At 43.4% G+C, this 21362-nt stretch overlaps 1 protein-coding gene across 1 annotated transcript; it reads right to left on the bottom strand.

Annotated features, from left to right (window-relative positions):
* tgif1 (TGFB-induced factor homeobox 1) lies at window positions 1-21011 on the bottom strand. The gene is made up of 3 exons (XM_042332345.1): window positions 20902-21011; window positions 16666-16883; window positions 1-3730 (listed from the first exon to the last, which is right to left on the bottom strand). Exons 1-3 carry the CDS (start codon window positions 20915-20917, stop codon window positions 3173-3175), a joined length of 792 nt encoding a protein of 263 aa, XP_042188279.1. The 5' UTR covers window positions 20918-21011; the 3' UTR covers window positions 1-3172.
* Between the last annotated feature and the right edge of the window lie 351 nt (window positions 21012-21362).

The following is a 21362-nucleotide window of genomic DNA, read 5'->3' as shown; positions in this document are numbered from 1 at the left end:
TTAGAAGGAATAGTTGTTTATTTTAATCAAAACTGGATACATTGTGAAACTGCATCAGATGGTCCTGCACTGTAAGCTCAATATTTTGGTTCCCCCCCCATCCCACTACTGAATAATAAAGTGAGTCCCTTCCCCCACTTGTCTGCAGCACTCAGTAACAGATGATAAAGGGAAAACTGCAGTTAGTCACATCTCTGTACCATGTACACACAGCCTGAGTGGTCAACAAGCCACATGTCTAGTGGATCAGTCATACAGAAGAATCATTCACTGACTCACTTACTTTTACCACCAACAAGATAACTGAGGTGATCTTAAAACAAACACTTTGTTGACTGGTTATAACTTTTTATTTTAGAAAAAGGAAGGAACTCATTATTGTTTTTTGTCAAATAGCAAAAGAATTTTGATTAGATTTTTTTCAAGCCAGGAGGGAGAGCGAAAAAAGTTTCAGCTAAACGTGCTGCACACATCAAAAATTAATGGAATTGGTTTGTATTAATGAATTGATGGTGCAGTATGCCTCAGCTATCTCAACTCAACTTTGTATGTTAACTCATCTGCCTCAGCAACACCGAGAATAGCTCCTCCAAAGTGACATCAGCATTTTTGGGTTAACAACTTAATTCAAACAAAACATACGGTTGAACCACATCCCCCTTCTCCAAAAAAATCATAATTCTTTTAAAAAAAAGTACAAACGAGGAGACTTTTTAAAGTGGTACGCAGAATAAATCAGTTTAAAGAAAACATTTCGATCATTAGCTACATCTAAGCACAAGATCCAGCCTCACAATAGCAGGCAGTAGGACCCAGAGAAAACCCAAGCTGTGTGATCCATTGAAATCCTGTCTTCGGGGAGTGGGTGACTGGCCAGTATTTGCACTAGAGTGTTGTTTATACAACCAACTTTATACCAGCATAAAGAAGTGGCACAGAAGCCAATCTGTTACATGTTGGCAGCATAAAACTGAGCTCAACAGAACAATACCAGTGTGAAAGCCACCCAGCTCCTTGGGAATCCTAACCATATGTTCTCTTTGTAAAGCCCTCAGGCATCTTGAAGCTGGGTTGGCAATGCCAGACAGCTGCTGTCACTTTTCATGTCGGAGCTGGGCACTGGATGGCACCACAGACATAATTCTGAGTGCGGAGCGTGCCAACAACACAAGCCACAATCTGGGCATCTGCACACTGCAGAATAGGCAGAATGGCGTCAGCACATTTACAGTAGCTATCAGAGGAGCAAAGAGAATCTCACACTCAGCCATGTACTGCAACAAGACAAGTGTAAAAATCCCTTTTATGACTGGTGTACCCTCCAGTTTGCGTTTGGTTAAAGTAAATAATACACACGAGTGTATAAATAAATGATACACGAGTACTCAAGCCAGTTCGTTTTTAAAAGTTTCTCATTTCCTTTCCACTCGTCAGCCATGCTGCTGTTCAACTGACTTCTAAAGTGAAATCAGCCACAAGTATTCAGCTGTCACACAAGTGGGGCCTTAAGCTATGGCAACTGTATTATTTAATTACACTTCCTTCTCCCTTTTCTATATAAAAAAGTATAAGATCTGAAACTTACTCCTACTTCTGGAGTTTTTTTTTGAAGAACGACAGATCTAGTTTTGCCTCTCTCCAAAGAATAAGGGCTACCAGCAATATTATAAAATACAAACCCTCCCTCCCACCCCCCCACCACATACACCAGGACCCTATTGGATGGATTCTGCTCCAAGACGAGGACTGAGAAATTGAATGAAATGGAATGCAACAGGACTTGGTCTTTGGAATAAGGTGCATTTTAAGAGCAAGAGGCAGAAACTAGGGAGAGCATCAGTCTACACCTTCTCTGTCCTCTGCCTATCAGTAATATCAGTCCTTTGTAAATGTGTGCCAACTAAATTTCTTTTAACATTTATGTAACAGTAGTCATGGACCCTAACCCCCCTCCCCCCCCAAAAAAAAATGTCCTTCACTTGACAGTCCCAGTTTCATTCTAAATTACAAACTTCAAGAGATCATATTGGCACAGCCTTTGCCAATCATTGACTGACTGCAAAGAGCAGTCAACTGAGTGTCCTCACCATTGATATCAGGGCTCCAATCTGAACCCTCTCGGATCTCACACCACCAGCTTCCAAAGCAGGAACAAAAGAGTTGATCCAGGGAGTGTGTGGGATTCCACTGCTGGTGGAACTAACCCCTGCCTGGGAGTGAGTGGGACATCTGGTCCACTGGTCCCACATGAAATAAGACAGACAAAATCAAAGCTGGCAACAATGAGAGAAGGTACATTCAAACCAGCGGGCTGCATTTTGATTATGAACAGCCCGTCAAGGCCACACTTGTAAGGCACTAACACCGGTGGCTAGGTTATCGACCAAGTAACTGAAGTGTCGTAGCACCTGCAGTGGTTGGTTCAGTGTCATGCACCATGCTGGCCACCACTTTACACAGGTGCCGTGACCAGTCTCCAAAACAGACAGACAGACACTTGATAATGGGTGGTACCAAGACTACAGCAATAGGCTTCACAGTGTGTGAGAGTGCCACTGCGGGTGTCCCGTTGCAACAGACCATCTGGGAGTGTTGTTTTAAAGCCAGGAGAAGGCCTGATCAGGGAGCACTTGCTGCAAAAACAATACATTAATGCTGTATATACCCTATAGGTCCTTGGCCCCTGACGTCACATTTGTAGTGACTTTAAGGTTAAGGAACAAACTCTAAACTATAGAAACAAGCCCCATTCAGTGACAATACATAATTATACATTAAAAAAAAGTTGTTCGGAAAAATGCACGAGCCATGCATTCTCCGTGCAGGAATGAGAAAAAGACTGGTTTATCTAAATATTGCACAGACTGAAAGTAATGAATCACATAATCATGGGAAACTTCTCACATTATTCAGCAACTACAAAACATAAAGAACCTCTGTATCTACAGTAGTCGCGACTTCATCGGTCTCTATGCCAGCAGTCTATTAAGACAACTCCCGAGATAGGGAGCCATGTTTTGGGATTCCCTTGTGCAAATTCTTTTTTTTTTAAAAAAAGGCATCAGGCTGCGCGAGGCATCTGTTCTCCAACAGAAGGAAAAAAAACAAGTTCTTGCTTAGCGTTTCCTTTCCTCTTCCCTGTAGGACTGTTTAGGCACTCGCAGTCCAGCATCTAGGCTGCAGCCTTGGTCTGGGATTCCATCTCCGCAGCACGCTTAAGCGCGACATCAACCAGCAGCTGAAAGCCACTGAAATCCTGGTTGAGGTCTGGAGGAGTGGGTGGAGGAGTGTTGAACAGTCCACTTTGATGGCTTGCATTGGACCCCACCTGGACACCTCTGTGGCACCTAGCACTGCCATCCAGCAATCTTGACGTGGACAAAGGATGTAGAGTAGTGATGCCCTCTACGCCGTCAGCGGGAGGGCAGTAGTGTAAAGGCACATCACCTAGTGCGGAGACAGTAGTGTGGCATATGACCGAAGGCCTTGGGAGAATTCCACCTGCAGATGAAGTGCTACATGGAGAGCCCTCTGCAGTGTCTGGACAAGAGCTAGTGGATCCAATTGATCTTTCATCTAGGTCAGAGATGTAGGCTTTGGCAGCAATAGAGGTTTGCTCCGTATTCTTGCTCCCTCGTCGAGAGATGGTGAAATTGTTGGGGTCCTTGCCATCTTTTCTCAGCATATCTGGTAGCAGTCTTCGCCGTGCATTGATGAACCAATTACAGACCTAGAATACAGAAAAAAAACACGGAAAATCAGTGGAATAAATCCCCTTTCAGTTTCAAAGTGGATGCATCCGCTGGAGTAAATTATTCAAAATGTTGTGAACATTGACCTTACAACAATAGTGGATCAACACACCATCACATTAAGAGATAGAAATTGCACCTGGGTCCACATTTACTCTATTCACGTAATATTTCCAAGTGTCAAGAATTTGGCAAATTCCTAACTACAGTCGTAATTTTGAAGATGGTATGCTTCAAGAGCTACAGAATGCCAGCTTCAAAGTTGAGAGGGAATCCAGTGTCATGCCAAATTCTGGACACGCTGAAATACTAAGAAAACATATACCAAAGCTGGATGGATTCCTCGCCCCCCTCTAAAAAAAAGTGAGACAGAGTCCAGTAATACAAAGCAACTAGGTTAGTCATTCCAGCAGCCACTTCCTTATAAATACACAGACACTAAACTCACAGTTAACTACAATTCCTGCAAAACACTGTGTATTTGTATACATTACCAGTCCATACCACACAGGACATTAGAGCAAATAAACCAGCTTGATTTAAGCATTTATGCTGCAAGCTTATAAAACATGGTCCTTGAACATCACCCTAAGTACCCTTCGCCGCCAGGTACTGCACATCAAGTACTCCCACTCTCTACTGCATACTATCAATCAATATGTAAGACATTCTCTTTCCTTATAAAGATCAAGTACTCCCACTCTCTACTGCATACTATCAATCAATATGTAAGACATTCTCTTTCCTTATAAAGATTTGGGAAAAAGAGTTTATGAATGGGGGAAGTCAGTAAATCTTGCTTTTTGATAGCACAGATTAACTTGCCACTCGTGCCCAGAACCATCACAGACTGTTACGTGAAACTACTACGGTGAACTATTACTGCCCTAGACAGTTCTTCCAGGTGGAGATTCACTCTACAGCACCAGTTCTCTGCAGCACCAAATATTTAATACTGACCTAACACATGAAGACATTGTCCTGAACAGAAAAGTGTAAGCGCAATAAAGATTGCTCATATCAGTTAACAGCGGTTCAGAACTCAGGACTGCCTACTATAGTGGTAAAGAAAGGCACAAAAACAGATTTTCACTATACACCAATGTAGGTTTAAGAAGTAACAACGTATTGACGTATTGTATAACACTTCAAAGGCTGAAAATACAAATAAAGTACACACCCTATAATAAGCTACAATGAACACATATATACCATGTTTAATAAGTACTCTGCAAACTGATACAGCTTTATGGTCAGAGTCCTTGGCGGATTGAGTAAAACTGGTGGATTGAGTAAACTGAAACAAAGACCAGGAAATGTCTGGTTCAATTCCTGATCAGTGTTGTTTGGTATAAACTAATCTCAGCCAGAGCAGCAGTGGCCAATTAAACCAGCCCTGAGCCACCCTTTGTGAAGAGAAATGAAATTTGGAACTTCCTTATCTCTATGACTCAGTGATTCAACACACTTGTGCATTTTCAGTAAAGTTTCTAAACAAACTAAATTTTTAAAAACATTGTGTTGGGGATAGTCATTAAAATATATAACACTTCTGAGTAAAAAAATGTAAGTCTATGAAATAAGAGAGAACTCCAGTTGTGAGGAGTGACTTCTCCCAACGCTAAACCTCAGCAAAGGGATTAAACATAAAGAAGCCTTTGTGCCTTAATATAAACACAAACCTACCACAAACGTCAGTGGCACACATGTGTGTGGAGGAGGGGAGAGGGAGACGGAAGAAAGAAAAAACAATCTTCAAATGATGAATAAGTATAACAGCTTCAAACTCAGCAGAACACTGGTGCAAGTGCTAACTTTACATTGCGAGACTGCTCGCAGAGGTAAGCCCAGTTCTACAACAAGCCATATGAAAAGCAAGCAAATTAACCGAGACCCTTTTTTATATAGTCAGATCTCCCGCTCCCCCTGCAGTGAGCCACCACAGTCTACAGAATGAAAAAGCGTTCGCTCTGAAGCAAAGGGTCGTACAACCACATTCCACAGCTGTGAGCAACGCATGGCATCATCAGTGCACAAGTGTGGTAATGACGGGCCTCACCAGCACAAACACTTTAAAAAGGTTACTTTTCCAATTATTACTATCAAAATAAGGCAAGTGTGACAAAGCGGGTAAAAACATTATGGCTTATATCCAAGACTTAAGAACATAACATAAGAATTTACTAGGCAAAACAAGACCAAGGTCCATCTCGTTTGCCTTTCACCATCCTGGCAGTCGCTTGACATGCCCTGTCCCAAACTATATACAGTATTCTGTGATATTATTTTCCAGCAGAAATCTATCTAATTTGTTCTTGAAATAAACAATATTTTCTGTTTCCACTGTCTCTCAGGGAGCCTGGTCATAAGTTTACTACTCTCTCACTGAAGTGAGCTAATATTATACATGGAGCAAGTTTGTTGAATCACTGAGCCAGTGATTGGAAAAGCAGAACTTCTAAAATACCCCCCATTCTGCATTGTAATGCAAGCACCCACCCATTTGGGAGGCAGCAAAAGACTATGTCAGCACCTTCACTTCAGCATTGCAAACCATCACAGAATAAAAGCACCCGCAAACAGGGCAATGTATTGTAAATAGTCACGTACAAGTATCCAAACACAAAGGAAATGATCTGCATATTCAGCATCGTTAATTTTTTTATGTAAAAAAAGGTCACTCCTTCCCACTGTGAGCATTTGTTGCTGCTTCATCTCAGTACCAAAATACATCTGAATGCACCTGGGATTTGGAAACAATACACCGCCCTGCCTCCCCCACCACACTCACTCATCCAATTTGGTTTGAAAAACAGTTACAATAGAATTAACTGGTGGAGCTGGCTCAACTCAAGGATGAGGCACACAAAAGTATCTAACACAATTACTCTTGTTAGACATGTTTGAAGTTGGAATGGAATTTCCCAAACAAACTGCAATCTGAGCTCCAGCATGCAGCAGAGGCCAACGGAATCAACGACACTGCTACCAAAACCCATCTCAGGGAATACTTTTACTCTGTCTCCAATTCAGACACAAAATAATAATAATAATAATTCTTGCGTTTGATATAGTGTCTTATCACGTCTTCGAGAAGTCTCAAAACGCTTCACAGAATATACTGTAAAGTGAATTGACTGTATATTTTGTGGCGAAACATACCAAACACGCAGATTAACAGGCATGGACATCATGCACTGCAATATATAAATGATTCAGCGTTATGACTGCCGTGGCCCAAGATGAGTCCCATCACAGCATAGGATAAAGAGGTCCTGCTTTTAGACACCACTTTCTCCCAGTTACAGGCAGGCTGAGCACTCTGCTCTGTAAAGTCCCAGCACTGTCTGGTTAGACCTGTACAGGCAGTGGGGAAGATATGCAGGAAAATGCATTACTTTGAAATAAGTACATATTATATTGCGGAGTTTTGCTCTACACCGTAACACAGGGTGAAATCCACACCATGAGCTTCAGGACATACATATAAGATATATATGTTTCATACACAAGTGGACCATTGATCCATCTCATCTACTCAGGCAACATCCTAAAAGATTCCCTCAACACATGAATTGCAACATCTAATAACCCAGAATCTTTTTAACCTCTCTAGTACTTTTATCCAATTGCTTCATCCACCATCTCCTTCCTATTGCACCACATATGTCAGAGATACCTGTGAGGCTGAATCAGGTGTCAACTTTTTTTTAAAAAAAGGTGTGGGTTCAAATTCCACATCACGGCACATTTAAGCTTACATTCCAATGTAATACAAGGGCTGCATTGCCAAAAGTGTTATTGTTCAGATTTTTCTTTAAGACAGGTGTCTGATACATGCTTAAGAGTAACCAAACTAGACAGAGTTCCATATATCTATACCACCTATATATGGAAATGATCCCATACCTGGAATAGAAAAGTTCCATTGTGGGTTATTATTAAACATTGTGAGCCATTAAACTGCCTGTCCTCAAGTGGATGTTAAAAATCCTATGCAGCTCATCATTATCATCATTATTACTACGATACAAACAGCAACCCATTACCCCCGTCCACGAGGGAAACAAGTCACAACCCTCACAAAGGAAGCCAGTCACCACCCACCATAAACTGTGTGTACCCAAACAAAGTGTGTTTATAACTGATGCACATCAGGAGCAGTAAGCAACTAGTTATCAATTCTGATACAGAACAAAACTATTTAGAAATTAAGTTTTCAGATGCGAGAATTCCACACTTCACTTGATGTTTAACTGATCAGGCACTTAGGAATAGATTATTAGTTTAGACCAAGCACAGAAAGTGCTATATCAAATGCAAGGATTATTATTACTACTACAAATTGTCCCAATATTAACCAGATGCTAACTATACACACCCAAGCATTCCCGCAGTGTATCTTTATGGAAGAAAAGACCATTTCATAGAGGTTTGTAAAATAAAAAAATCTGGAGAACATCTTGTAGCATTTAAACCACAAACTTCTGACTGAGGCAAGGATGCTACCAACTGAGTCATGCTGACACCTAAAACACAGTAATCTGTACAGTACATCGATTCAAGAAGTTGGTTGAATTGAGGGAAGAAAATAATATTTACAGTACATAGCACTTCGGCCTTCTGCTGCAGTTCTTTAGTATTGCCTGAGGATCTGGGTGCTGTGGAAACTGTCCCGAGTGAATATGTCGAACAGAAGCCCATCAAAGCAATTTTGTTTCATTGCCTTTGTGGGTTCTTGCAGACTATGTAATGCATTGCCCCCAGGAAATGGAACAGCTTTCACATGCTCTGTGTGGGCATTGGGGATTATGGGTTGAATGGCCTTTCCTCATGCCTTTCCTTTGTGGCATTCACACTGAAGAACAGACTCCACAGAGGCTGGATCAGATGCCTGGATTTTATGTTCGAGTTACTACTTATGTTTCTTTCCTTATCACCAGCTGTACAATATCTTGTCAAATATTAAAACCTACTGACACCCACCAAAAACACAACAAGACGAAAGTCTTGAGGTGGGTTTTCAACGAGCAAGTTGGAGGGGCTCCGGGATAGAGCTCCATAGAGCAGGGTAGAATGACTTCTGGCTCACCCACTGGTGGTGCGGCGGACATGGAGTAGGCCAGTAATGCTGTAGGAGGTCACAGAGATAGGGTGGGGTGAGGCCGTGGAGGGGTTTGCATGAGTGGATGAGGATTTTGAAATCGATCTGCTGATGTTGGGTTATTTGTTGACACAAATATATGTACTCTCCCACTAGGGGAGCTGAGTGGGAGGGTACATACATCTGTGTCACAAATAATAGGAAAATACACAAAAACACCTTTGGATCCCATTTCAACAAAGCAATGTTTAAATTTAAATTAAACACAGCAACTTGGCAGCATTTCCACAAAGTCACCATCGCTGACATGTGTTGGAATGACTGCATTAGAATCCAGGGCAGACAAGCTCTCAGACTGCATGACGCATGGTTAAAGGAAATACAATTCTGAAGAGACAGTAACAGCAAACAGTTGTACTAAAAACTCTTTAGTCAGGGGAAAAAGATTTTAGACTAGAGGTGCCAATTTAAGAAATAAGCTGCAGTAATAACAGAGAAGGGATCTTTCCATTCAAGTCAGTACAAGAACCACTGTACCTTCCTCCTACTGGCTTCAATTCCCTGCCCTACCCCGATCTTTCTCAATGTGGACATGTTCAGTGGTATGTTCACATACTCTCCAGTTTCCTGGACAACAATGCACATGCGGCTTATTGCTTTGTAAAATTGCTAGCAAGCTTCTACAGAAAATAAATTAAGCTTGTTTTGTTACATCGAGGACTTCCCTTTATGTTGAGGTGTTCAGATAAAAAGTTAAAAACCTTTTACAAATACGCTTGTATCAATCTGGCTCCTCCAGTGTGGAGGCACTCTTGCCTCGCATTCAGAAGGTTGTGGGTTCAAGCCTGGTGTTGGGAGTTTCAACTCCAGGCTGACTCTCCAGTGCAGTGCTGTGGGTGTGTGGTTTTGTTGGAGATGCCCCACTTCAGATGAGACGTTTAAAAGGAAGACTCATTTGCCTGTTCAGAGGAATATTAAAGATCCCATGGCACTATTCAAAAAGGAAGTTTCTCATGGTTTCCTAGCCAACAATCACACAGATAAAATGAGTTGCTAACTTCATGGATGTTTTGGGAGACTGCTGTAATCAACTTGGCCTGCCACAGTCACCTACCACCATGGTAGCCAATTTTCTTGCTCGACTGATCAATTTTCTTGATTTACGCCACTTCCAGCCCGCGAGTCATTAATTGGCAACGCCGACCTAAAACGTACTACACAGTAGTACAGTAAATCCTGTGAGGCGCTTTGAGATGTCCTTCTGATGTGAAAGGTATTATATCAAATGCAAGGATTATTGTAAATCTATGTCATGTACAGGATGTCCACAAAGTCCTCTTACCACGTTACAAAATATCCCTCCATCCGTTACAAAAGATGTTGCAATGAACATGGCAACGGATCATTATCTGCCATGAAAATAATGGTGGTCACACCAATCCTCCGAATGTCTAAATACATTTAAACACTGAATACAATTAATTACATATAGATACAATTAGCAGCATTCATTCTTCCACAAGTTTCAGTTGTTAGCGCACTGTAGAAAAGAAACCATTCTGGTAACATGACTTTGTGGGCATCCTGACAGTAATTATAATGTTTAATCAAGTCAATTAGTCTTTTTTTTAAACTATATTTGTTTCTCTCATGCCCTCTTTTCCTGGAAGCCATCACTCTGTGCTGGGGCACTGTTCCATGGGTACCAGCCACTCCTCCCATAGTCATTGGTCATGTGCGAGCCTCGGGAGACTTCAAACTGCGGGTTGGGATTTAAAGAGCCAAGCCCAATCCTGACCTCAACCAATTACACACACACACACATCTAACTAGAAATGCCTGTAGGTATAGCCACAGATTTAACCAACTGTGGCAGGTGCTTATTAGAAGACGTGTTCAATTCTACTGAACTTTGTCAACAAACTTTCATTTTACCAGTGCTTGACATATTACTCCAACATCCATAGTGCAGGCAGCATCCTATAGAGATTTGTACATTATTTTGTAACAGTGAAGATTTGGATAATAATAATAATCCTTGCATTTGATACAGCACTTTTCACGTCTTCTAGACGTCCCAAAGCGCTTCAGAGAATAGACTGTAAAGTGAATTGACTATATTTGTGGGCGAACGCGGCAGCCAATTGCGCACAGCAATGTTCCACAAACAGTCGTAGATTGAAGATGACCAATTTATTATTGTTTTTTTATTTTGGAGGGATTATTATTATTAGGCGTGTGGAGTAAGGAAACTTGCCCAAGGTTTCGCCCTGACCTGCCTGGAATTGAACTCAGGTCTCTCGCTTGCAAAGCGAGTGCTCTAACCACTGAGCTACAGAACTCCACATGTGGAGTGTGGAGCTTGGTTCTTGGACCCTGAGCTGTCCTTTCTTCCCCACATCCACGCCACAACTGGCACCACCTTCCACCACCCCCGGAACATCGCCAGACAGTGGCACTACCTCACCCCTCACGCTGCTGAAACTCTGGTCCACGCCTTTATCACCTCAAGGCTGGACTATGGGAACTCTCTCCTCGCCGGCCTTCCCGGCACCTCCCTCCACAAGCTGCAGGTCATTCAGAACTCTGCAGCTCGTGTACTGTCCCGCACCAGGCTTCGGGACCACATCACTCCCACCCTCGCTCGCCTCCACTGGCTCCCCATCCCCCAGAGGATCGAATTCAAGATCCTCATCCTCACCTACAAGGCCATTCATGGCCTTGCTCCCTCCTACCTCTCTGACCTACTATGCCCCTACTTACCTGCCCGTACCCTCCGTCCCTCTGGCTCCGGTCTGCTCTTCATCCCCCGCCCCAACTGCCCTACCATCGGTGGCCGGGCCTTCAGCCTCTCAGCCCCCAGGCTCTGGAACTCCATCCCCCAGTGCCTTCGCCGCCTCCTCCCTTTCTTCCTTCAAGGCCGGTCTGAAGACCTTTCTCTTCAACCATGCCTACAGCTCCCCTCTCGACTCTCTACCCCCTCCTCGCTCCTTCCCTTCCCTCACCCTGACCATTTCCCCCCTGCTCGGGTACCGATCCAACTGTCCAGTGCCTTGGGACGTACCCCCGACATAAAATGCGCACTATAAATGAAATCTTGTTGTTGTTCTTCCCCTTCCCATTTATATTAATAAATTTAATTGGTCTTCCAGATAAATTGGTCAATTACTTCATGCTTTCTTGTGAGACCTTGCTAAATGTCTGTCTTGTTCACCTACAGAAACAATTACTGCATTGACCGTAATTATTGTGAAATGCTTTGCGATAGCTCAAACTGATGCGGTGCTATAAATACACACATGATCCTTCTTTCTAAAAATCAAGAGAATCCCCATAAATACGTATCTTACTGAATTTTTGGCCACTGTCCGCCCCTTCTCTCTCACAAATCTGTTCAGTACAATGCAAAAAGTTAACCTTTTCAAGCTCAGGCAACAAATACACAATAACATCATCTACAAATACACGGTCACTACACTTCACAGTAAAAATCCTGTGAGCACTTTGCAACATTTCAAAAACACAAGGCACTATGAACTGCAAGGATTATTTGTATTTATTAATTACCAACAAGCTTTTCATTAAGATAGGGCAACAATCCTGTTCTAAACCAACATCCACACAAGCATTTTATAGCTGAGATCAATGGACTGTAATCAAAAGCAGAAACCTTTTGGCTGTCTAAAAACTGAGGCTGATTGTAACTTCCTAACTGATGCTCCACACAGACCTAGATTCAAATCTTTTGGTCTGTATAGCCTAGTGCTACTCCGAGTAATGTGTTCACTCAACAGGTCATTGATATTAACAATGTACAATACAAAATTACATTTGTAAAGCACCTTTCACATCAGGACGACGTCTCAAGGTGTTGAACAGGAAGGGATTAGGAGCGGGGGGTAGGATCAGGGAAGTGGAGGGCGGGGAACGGTGGCTAAAGGCATGGCAGAAGAGGAGGGTCTTGAGGCGTGCCTTGAAGGAGGCGAGGGGAACGTGGAATGGAGTTCCAGAAGGTGAGGGCAGAGAGGCTGAAGTCCGTCCGCCGATGGTGGTCGGAGAGGTAGGAGGAAGCAAGGCCACGGAGGGCTTTGAAGGTGAGGATGAAGATTTTCAACTCAAACCACTGAGGCTTGGGAAGTCAGTGGAGCCGGGCGAGGGTGGGTGTGATGGGGTCACGGAGCCTGGTGCGGGAGAGGACACAAGCTGCTGAGTTCTGGATGATATGCAGCTTGTGGAGGTAAGAGTTGGGAAGCCTGACAAGCAGGGCATTGGCATAGTCGAGCCTGGATGTAATGTATGAGGGTTTCGGCAGCCTGAGAGGTGAGGTAGTGGCGAGTCAGGCAATATTATGGATGTGGGGAAGGGAGAGCGGGTCATGGAACGGATATGTACAGTTGCAAATGCTAAGATAATGCTTCCATTCCATATTATTGTTGTTTGGCAAATATTTTAATGATGAAACTTGCACAACTCAGTTGCCAACTTGGAGATATACTGCCAAGGTTAATCAGTACCCTCCCCCATCCCAGAACATGGCATCTTACTGGTGTGAAGCTGCTTCTATTCTAATAAAGAATCTGATCTTTCAGTATTAGATTTGCCAAATATTAAACACTGCCAAATATTAAACATATTGGATGTGTTTAACCTCTAGACTGACGATCTCAATGCAGAGCTGGTGGAGGGTGGGGCCGGTGCTGTGTCGCTGGAGTTAATGTCCTTTGGATGATATGTTAAACCAAGGTCCTGCTCACTTGTCCCTATACTTTACTGTTAACCCGCAGATAATATTCCTCATAAAGGATGCTATATAAATGCAAGTTATTTTGTATTAATATAGATAATAATCCTTGCATTTGATATAGCACCTTATGTTGTTGAGACATCTCTAAGTGCTTCACAGAAGTTTCTGTGAAATGTAGCGACTACATTTGCAAGCAAACACAGCAATGTCCCACAAACACCCGTGAAGTGAATGACCAATTTATATCTGGAGAATTATTTGTCACAAATCGTGTGAAGCACATTGAGACTCCCCCCACGCCCACACGGCACTACATCAAATGCAAAGGTTATTATTATTATAGTAGCACCCATCATTCTGTCACTTTGTTATTTCACATCATAACTATTGAAGAAAAAAAACTAAAGATCAAACCATCCCATCAACAACAAACAACAAATTGCATTTATATAGCACCTTTCACGTTGGGAGGACGTCTCAACAATTTAGTGCTTTACAAACATTGCCAGTTAGACCACATGGAGCTTTACTGCAATAGTCTGACTGTGTTTGCCTAGAGCAAATGTAAAGACGAAACACCTCCCTCTCATACGACATTAATAAGGAGACATTGCATCCAGTAGTGGAGTAATGCCAGTGGGTAAACTGGATTTACTGCCTCCTTTCACTATTCAATGTGCATTTGTAGGAATCACACTTCTGCATGCACAGATCTGGGTCCTGATGTTATGGTGCCAGTGCCTGCTTTCAAATCTTTTGGGACATCATATTAGCAGAAGTAGAGGGTATCTGCAATTAACACAGCAGCAATTCACAACCCAATCCACCTTCTCCAGTGGTCCTCACACCTCATTCCAGGTCAGCAGGAACATCGGGACTTTTACGTTGCACTTTTTAAGTGTTGAAATCAATATGAAAACCAAGTCAAATCATTGCTAAGTACCATACAAAAGGGTCTCAAGTGGAATGGTTGTTTTCTATTGTTGCACCATTGTGCTATAAACAAAAGGTTAAGCAGTCACACTCGGGACAATATGTAAGTGTTATCAATTAATGAATATAAGAAGACAATAGGATTAATCTTACAAGAGCCATCTTTTCACTAAGTTATACCTGGATCATGCACTGACTGCAATCTCAAATGAGTAAACAAAGGGTTCTCTATGTGCTACCACACTACGTCACCACACCCAGTGGTGAATTTCCCAGTGGATAACAACATTTGATATAGTGCCTTATCATGTCGTCAGGGTGTCTCAACTTACTTCACAGGAATGGCTTTAACTATCCATTTTGTAGACATACCGAGCAGCTAATTTGCATACAGCAATGTTCAAAAAAAAATCCATGAAGTGATTAACCAATTTTATTTGCGAAATTGTTGCCCGGACACTGGGAGAATCTCTTCTCTTTTCAAATAATGCTATGGGATCTTTAATATCCATCTGAATAGGCAGAAATTTAATGTCTCATCCAAAGGACAGCACCTTCAACAACAACATCCTCCACCACTGTATTGGAGTGTCAGCCTGGACTATACGAGTTCAAATCGCAATCTTCTGACTCAAGAGGCGAGAGTGCTAGCACTGTCCTAAGCTGACAGAAATTTGTTGGGACACATGGAGGTAACACTCTGCTTCAAAATGGCCAACATTTACAGAGTTACACCACCATTTCATCAGACTATGTGAGAGTCTGTAGCATGTGATGCACCTGGGCCTTTTCACTTCTGCAGCCAATGCAAACCCAAACCTGAAGCCAAATAATGAGACATGGGTCTCAGCATCCCCTACCATTATTTAGCTGCAGGCTCAGTTCTTCAGAAGTAAATGGGCACTCTGAGGTCCCCAAGCTGTGGCTCTTGCCAACCTGAATCTAATACTCTCCAGAATGACGTAAGTAGAATGTGTTCCTCCAGGAAGAAATGCACGTTCCATTTCAATAAATATCTTCAGTATTTCCACATGTAGGTGGGACGCATGGAACTCTTCAGCTTGGTTTGGATATTTTTAAGCAAGATGGGTTTCCTCACGTGTCAGACATTCGGCTGACCAAGTAAAGAAGCAAATGGACAATGTGCGCAATTCAAGAACTATCAATGAGAAACAGTGAATGGAATGGGGAAGTGGGCACCACACGCGAGTCTGACAGCTGGAAAGTACACAATGAGAAAGTGCTCATGTCTGCCTGCAAAATACAAAGTCACTACACTTTGAGATGCTTTGATCTGTCATCCTGATGTGAAAGGCACTGTATCAAATGTAAGGATTATTATTAATTATTATGACTTTTTAACCCATCTCCATTCTACCTGTTCTATCCTTTCACATCAAAGCTGTAATGGGAAGGGTAAGGTCTCAAATATAAAAATGATGCATACAGCACAGAAACAGGTCATTCAGCCTTGAAAGTTGCCCTCATAGTTCACCGCTAACTGTGGCTCATCTCAGCTACAATAGGAGTGGAGGGAACTCCAGTGAGAGCAATGTCTTTGTGCACCTGGGTTAAGGCAGAGAAGTCCAGTGTTTCCAGCCTCAGTTAGTAAGTAAATAGTGACCTACGTTTTAACTGTCGGGACATCGGGCGACAACAGATGTGGGCCGCAATCCACCCGGGTGGTGCACTGGAGGGCAACCCAGAACCTACTGAGTCCAGTCACTACAGTTTGCAGCGAACTCCTGTGAAGCATTTTAAGATGCCCTCCGGACGTAAAAGATGCTTTATCTAATGCAAAAATTATTATTATAACTGCACCCCTACAGAGTCCTATTCAGAAGAACTGGGACAAACACACGCAAGACACACATTCTGGCACTGCTGCAACTCTGAAATCCCTCGGACTGCTCTAGCTCCAGGTGTGATCAATCACTGTAGAGTGGAAGGACAGGAGTACTGGATGAATGACATCTAGTGTTTCCTGGGCCAATTGTTCTCCAGATCACGAGCATCGTGCAAGCAAGTCTTTAAAAGGCATCAAGTCGAGTCTTGTCAACATTGATCAATGTGGGTTCTGCAACTGAATTTGTCAGCTTAACATCGCAGTGTTTCCTTTAAGACTCACTCACCTGCAACACAGACATTTGCGCCTGCCAGGACAGTTGTGTTTTCTCCTGTTCGGACGGATATGCCTTATAACGATGCTCGTACAGCCAGTCCCTCAGAATCCGCACCGACTCCTTGGGCAAGTTCCCCCGGCGGCGACGCTTCCCGGAATGAGAGAGATCGAGGGGGATCTCCAGGCTGTCGTCCTCCTCACTGTCGCTGCTGCACGCTGGTCCCATGGCTGTGAATCAAACGACACAACTTGAAACAACAGCTCCGGATAGAGAGCTCAGCCAGGGAGCAGCCTCCAACCCCTGCACCAACCAACACGTACACCCTTAACCCATTCCCTCCCAAGCTGTCAGCCGGCTCCTGGTCTGGGCTGCAAACACCCTGGGTCACTTTGTGAGTGAGAACTTAATGCTGCATTCTACAAAGCCATGCTCTGTAGAGGGGAATCAAGAGTATTTTCTCTCCCACACACACGGGGAGGAAAATGTAATCGTCTCACAGTGATCATTTTTGCTCATGTACTTCCCTCTGATCTGACCTCTTACGATGTGTAAGGAGGAGACCTGGGATTGACAAGCCATGCATTTTGGTGCCTCTTCCCTGAGGTCTATAAACATAACTCGAAGATCATTCCTGAAGTTATTAAATCAGCACAGGCCACCCAATTTGAAGAAAGTATTTTAAAATAAGTAAGTTTCCTCTACACACAAAAAAAATCCACAAGGTTTTAATTAAGATAGTTTACAAAGCGCCAGCTCCCCCTCTCCCTCTCATCTCCTCAGTACATAAACTCTCTGTGATGTTATTTACTGATCGACAAGCCCCAGCGGGCTGGGCTGCTTTCAGGGCAAATCCGTTAAATATCAACCCTGGCGCTGTGTGGGGGGGAAAAAAAAAGGCAATCTCTGGTTGGCTAAGTTTGAATTTGTCAACCCGATTAGACTGCCTTCCTGCCAGTCCATTTGTAAAGTGATACCTGCTCTCCTCCACCATTCCCAGCAGCCATTATCTGTTTGACCCAGAACAAAAGAACACAAATCGCCCTAAATGAACCTAGTGTTTTTCCCCCTTCTCTCTCTCTCTCCCCCCACCCCCTTACGACTCCCAGGCATTCAGTTTCCCAAACAAAAAGTTAGCACATCATTTGCAAAGAGATTATGGCGAAATAAAAGATGCAGTCGTTTTTTGCTGCATTTGTTATGGGTTGTTGAATCAAATATTATTCCCACACTAAACACGTGCTCTTTACTTTCAGTTCATTGAACAAAAAACAGTAACATTTAATAAAAACAAAGGCCTAAACTCTCATCTCTCCCCACCCTGGGATCAAGGGCAACAAACAATGGTTTAAAAGACTTCCAAAGGAACTGGGGTACTTTTTTTTAACATTACAGATAATGAGAACAAAATGTGTCATTATAGGGAGAGGGGGTGACAGTAACTTTATAAAACGTGATTCAACTCCATAGAAACGCAAGGATTATCCGACAGAGCCGACATGCATTTGTAAAGAGGAATCCACATTTGACTGACTTGTCTTTTTTTTGAAGAAATCAAAATTGTATAAACTTAAGTCATCCTTTCATCTATCCGAAAATGGATAGTCTTCGAGTATCAAACTTCATTTTATAAAACACTTTCTGAAAAAACATGAAAACAATGCAGAAAATCTATTTATGTAGGAGGGAGTTTCTCCCAGTGCCCTGGCCAATAACCCCCCCAAAATATAATTGGTTCATTTGCTTCATGGCTATTTGTAGGATTTTGCTGTAGCAAATTAAGTTGCTGGTTTGCCTCCAAATATACAGTCACTATACTTCCCAGTAAAATCCTGTGAAGCGATTTGAGACATCTAAGCGATATGATAAGGCACTATATCAAATGCAGGGATTACTGTCAAAGGGTGCTGATGATTCAAAATTAGAGATTTCTTAAATAGTGGGGAAGAATGGAGAAACTGCAGGGAATTTACAAGAGAGGACAAATAAGTGACAGGTGCTATTTAACGTTAAGTGATAAAAGAACAAAGGAAGGAAATATACTTTACAATGGAGATAGATAGTACAGATAGAAGAGGCAGTAAAAGGGTATTTGTATTTGGTGCCCCTATATGCATGTTTTACTTATAGGCGCACTGAATACAAATGGAAGTGATTCTAAATTCACACAACATCCCAAAGGCCACAATTGAAAGTATACAGCTCCGGCTGTCCTTATACAGAAAGGACATCAAGGCCACAAAAAAGGTTTATAGCAAAGAGGTGAAGGTGGCTTGGAAGTTTTAGGCAGGTTTCACTAGAACACAAAACTTATGAGGAAATCTATAAATTAATTAAAGGTTTAATAATAGCGCGACTAGTGGGCCCCATCCTCGCCCGACTCCACTGGTTGTTGTTGGTGGTGGTGGTACAGGGTCAGAATTGTCACTGGTATTTTAGGGGTAGTTGGAAGAAACATTTTCAAGTGGAAAGTGACTGCAACATAGAATGTTTTGACACAACTACCTGTTAAATTATGCAAATCTAACATTTAAAAGGGAATTGGCCAACAATCTGACAAAATTAGAAAAACGACGGGGAGGGAACAGAGAATTATAGAACGAGAGCAGTTGGTTCCAGTGAAAGAGTTGGGAATGACATCAAGACTGTAATTTCCACGAGCCCGAACGTAAACATGTGCACGTTACCCCCGGAACCGAGACCGAGACGCGCTCGATATCCAAGTAAACCCGAGAAGAGGGGTGAAGGAAGAGAAAAGGAATAGTTTCGCAGTCAGCAAGGGACAGCGGCGCGCACATGGGAGAGCTGTCATAAACATCCTCTTGTCAAAAAAAAAGGAGGGAGTTTTTTTTTCTCTCTCTTGTGCGCGTTGCATTCCCACACACCCAATGCCTGGAGAGAAAGAGAGAGAGAGAGAGAGAAAAAAAAGCAGCATCCAGTTTCCTGTGTGAAAGAGACTAAAAAGTGATCCCACAGGATCGCACAGGGCCCGACAAAATGGCAGGTCCTGTGGTTCACATCCCTGCCCGACTCTTGGGGCTCTTTGCAAACGAAGCCACTGCACCTTAACACAGCAACTGAACCTGGAAACATTTACAGGACGTTCCGCACGGCTGAGCCTTTAATGTTTTATTGCAAGTGGCGGTTCCACAAAACCCACGAGATGACCGTCCCCCTCTGTAAATCATTCCTCGCATTCCGCCCACGCAAACCTTATAAGGGGCTTTTTTTTTTGCTCTCCCGAGTTTGCTTTGTGGGGGGTTCCGAACAGCTTTCCTTTTGTGGTTTTTTTTGGGTGGGTGGGGGTGGGGGGGGTTAAAAAAAAAGTCCCCCCAAAAGTAAGGAATAAATAGCAGTCGGTGCGGTGCGTGAGGTTTTAAAGTTACTCCCCAACTCACACCCCACACACACACACTACACAACACAGCGCCAGAGAAGGATCCACTGCAGTCAACTCAATCACTTCACTTCAACACCAACTTCAACAAGAAAACAGACCGGTGGGGGGGGGGGGGGGTGTTGGGGGTGGGGTGGGGGGGGGGGGGTGTTGGGGGGTGGGGGGTTGTTGGGGTCAGTCCCAAACTTTTTTTTCCCCCCAACTCAAGTCGTCTCAACACTTTTGTTGCCGACAATTTGTGAAGCTTTTTGAGAGAAAAGAGAGAGAGATTGAGACACTTCAATGCAGGGACAGAATTCCAGCGGTGGGATGGTGGGGAGGAGGAGGGGGAGGAGGAAGGAGGAGGGGGAGGAGAGGAGGATGAAGAGAAGAGAAACTTCTCCACGAGGTGAAAGCCAGAAGCTGCTTTAAACAAAGCCATTAACCCCCCACTCCACACACACACACACACACACCCCGACCCTCCCCAAACGTTTTATTTCACTCCATTCACATAAAACCACTCGATTTTGCTGGAACTCGAACTCACCCCTTTTCTCCCTCTTAAAACAAAACTTGGTATAAAGAGCTTAAAAAAAAAGTGCGCGTGTGTGTGTGTGTGTGTGTGTGTGTGGGGAGAGAGGGGGGAGAGGGAGGGTAAGAAGAAGAAAAAAAAATCAACACATACATATATACATATATGGATATTAAAATGTAATTTCAAATAAAAGATTTTTTTTGGGAGGAAAAAAAAACTATGAACCGTTTCCGACAGAAAGCGCAGGAGTTTCGAGAAGTTGGTGCAAAACATGATTCCGACAACGTGCCAACAGCATGAGAATAAAACAACACCACTCGCAGGTCACACCTACCTTTCTTAGCCTTCATCCTGCTCCAAAATGCACGTCTCCAGGCAGTCAGTTCGGGAAGGAGGAGGTCCACGAAATGGGGAGGGGGGTTGATGGTGGTGAAGAGGGTAAGGGGTTTGAGGGGTGGGGAGGGGGGGGGGGAGAGAGAGAGAAAGCAAAGGCAACGACAGCAACAGCAGCACCAAACAAAATCTTTTTTTTTGAAGTGTATTCCAATTGAGAGAGGGGGGGGGGGAAGGGGCTGGTGGGGGTGGGGGGGGAGGGGGGGAGGTGGAGTGGGGGGGGATGGGGAGGTCTGGGTGGGGGAGAGGAAGCAAAGCGAGAGGTTGGAGCTGGAGAGTGAAAACAGCTTTAACTTGTGGTGGTGGTTGAGTGAGTGAGTGTGTGTGTGTGTGAGTGTGTGTGAGAGATGCCTCTGTTCTCTCTCTCTCTCTCTCTCTCTCCAACGTGTTGCTCACTGGGAC

The sequence above is a fragment of the Callorhinchus milii genome, unplaced genomic scaffold (genome assembly GCF_018977255.1).
Source record: "Callorhinchus milii isolate IMCB2004 unplaced genomic scaffold, IMCB_Cmil_1.0 Scaffold2, whole genome shotgun sequence".
NCBI lineage: Eukaryota > Metazoa > Chordata > Chondrichthyes > Chimaeriformes > Callorhinchidae > Callorhinchus > Callorhinchus milii.
The sequence above is the reverse complement of the archived record's forward strand: the minus strand, read 5'-3'. Positions and strand labels throughout refer to the sequence as shown.

What these genes read in the sequence shown, in the direction of transcription:
- tgif1 (XM_042332345.1), bottom strand. An exon ending in CGCAAATGTCTGTGTTGCAG is followed by an intron (nt 3,731 to 16,665) that starts GTGAGTGAGTCT and finishes TCTGTATTCTAG; the next exon opens with GTCTGTAATTGGTTCATCAA.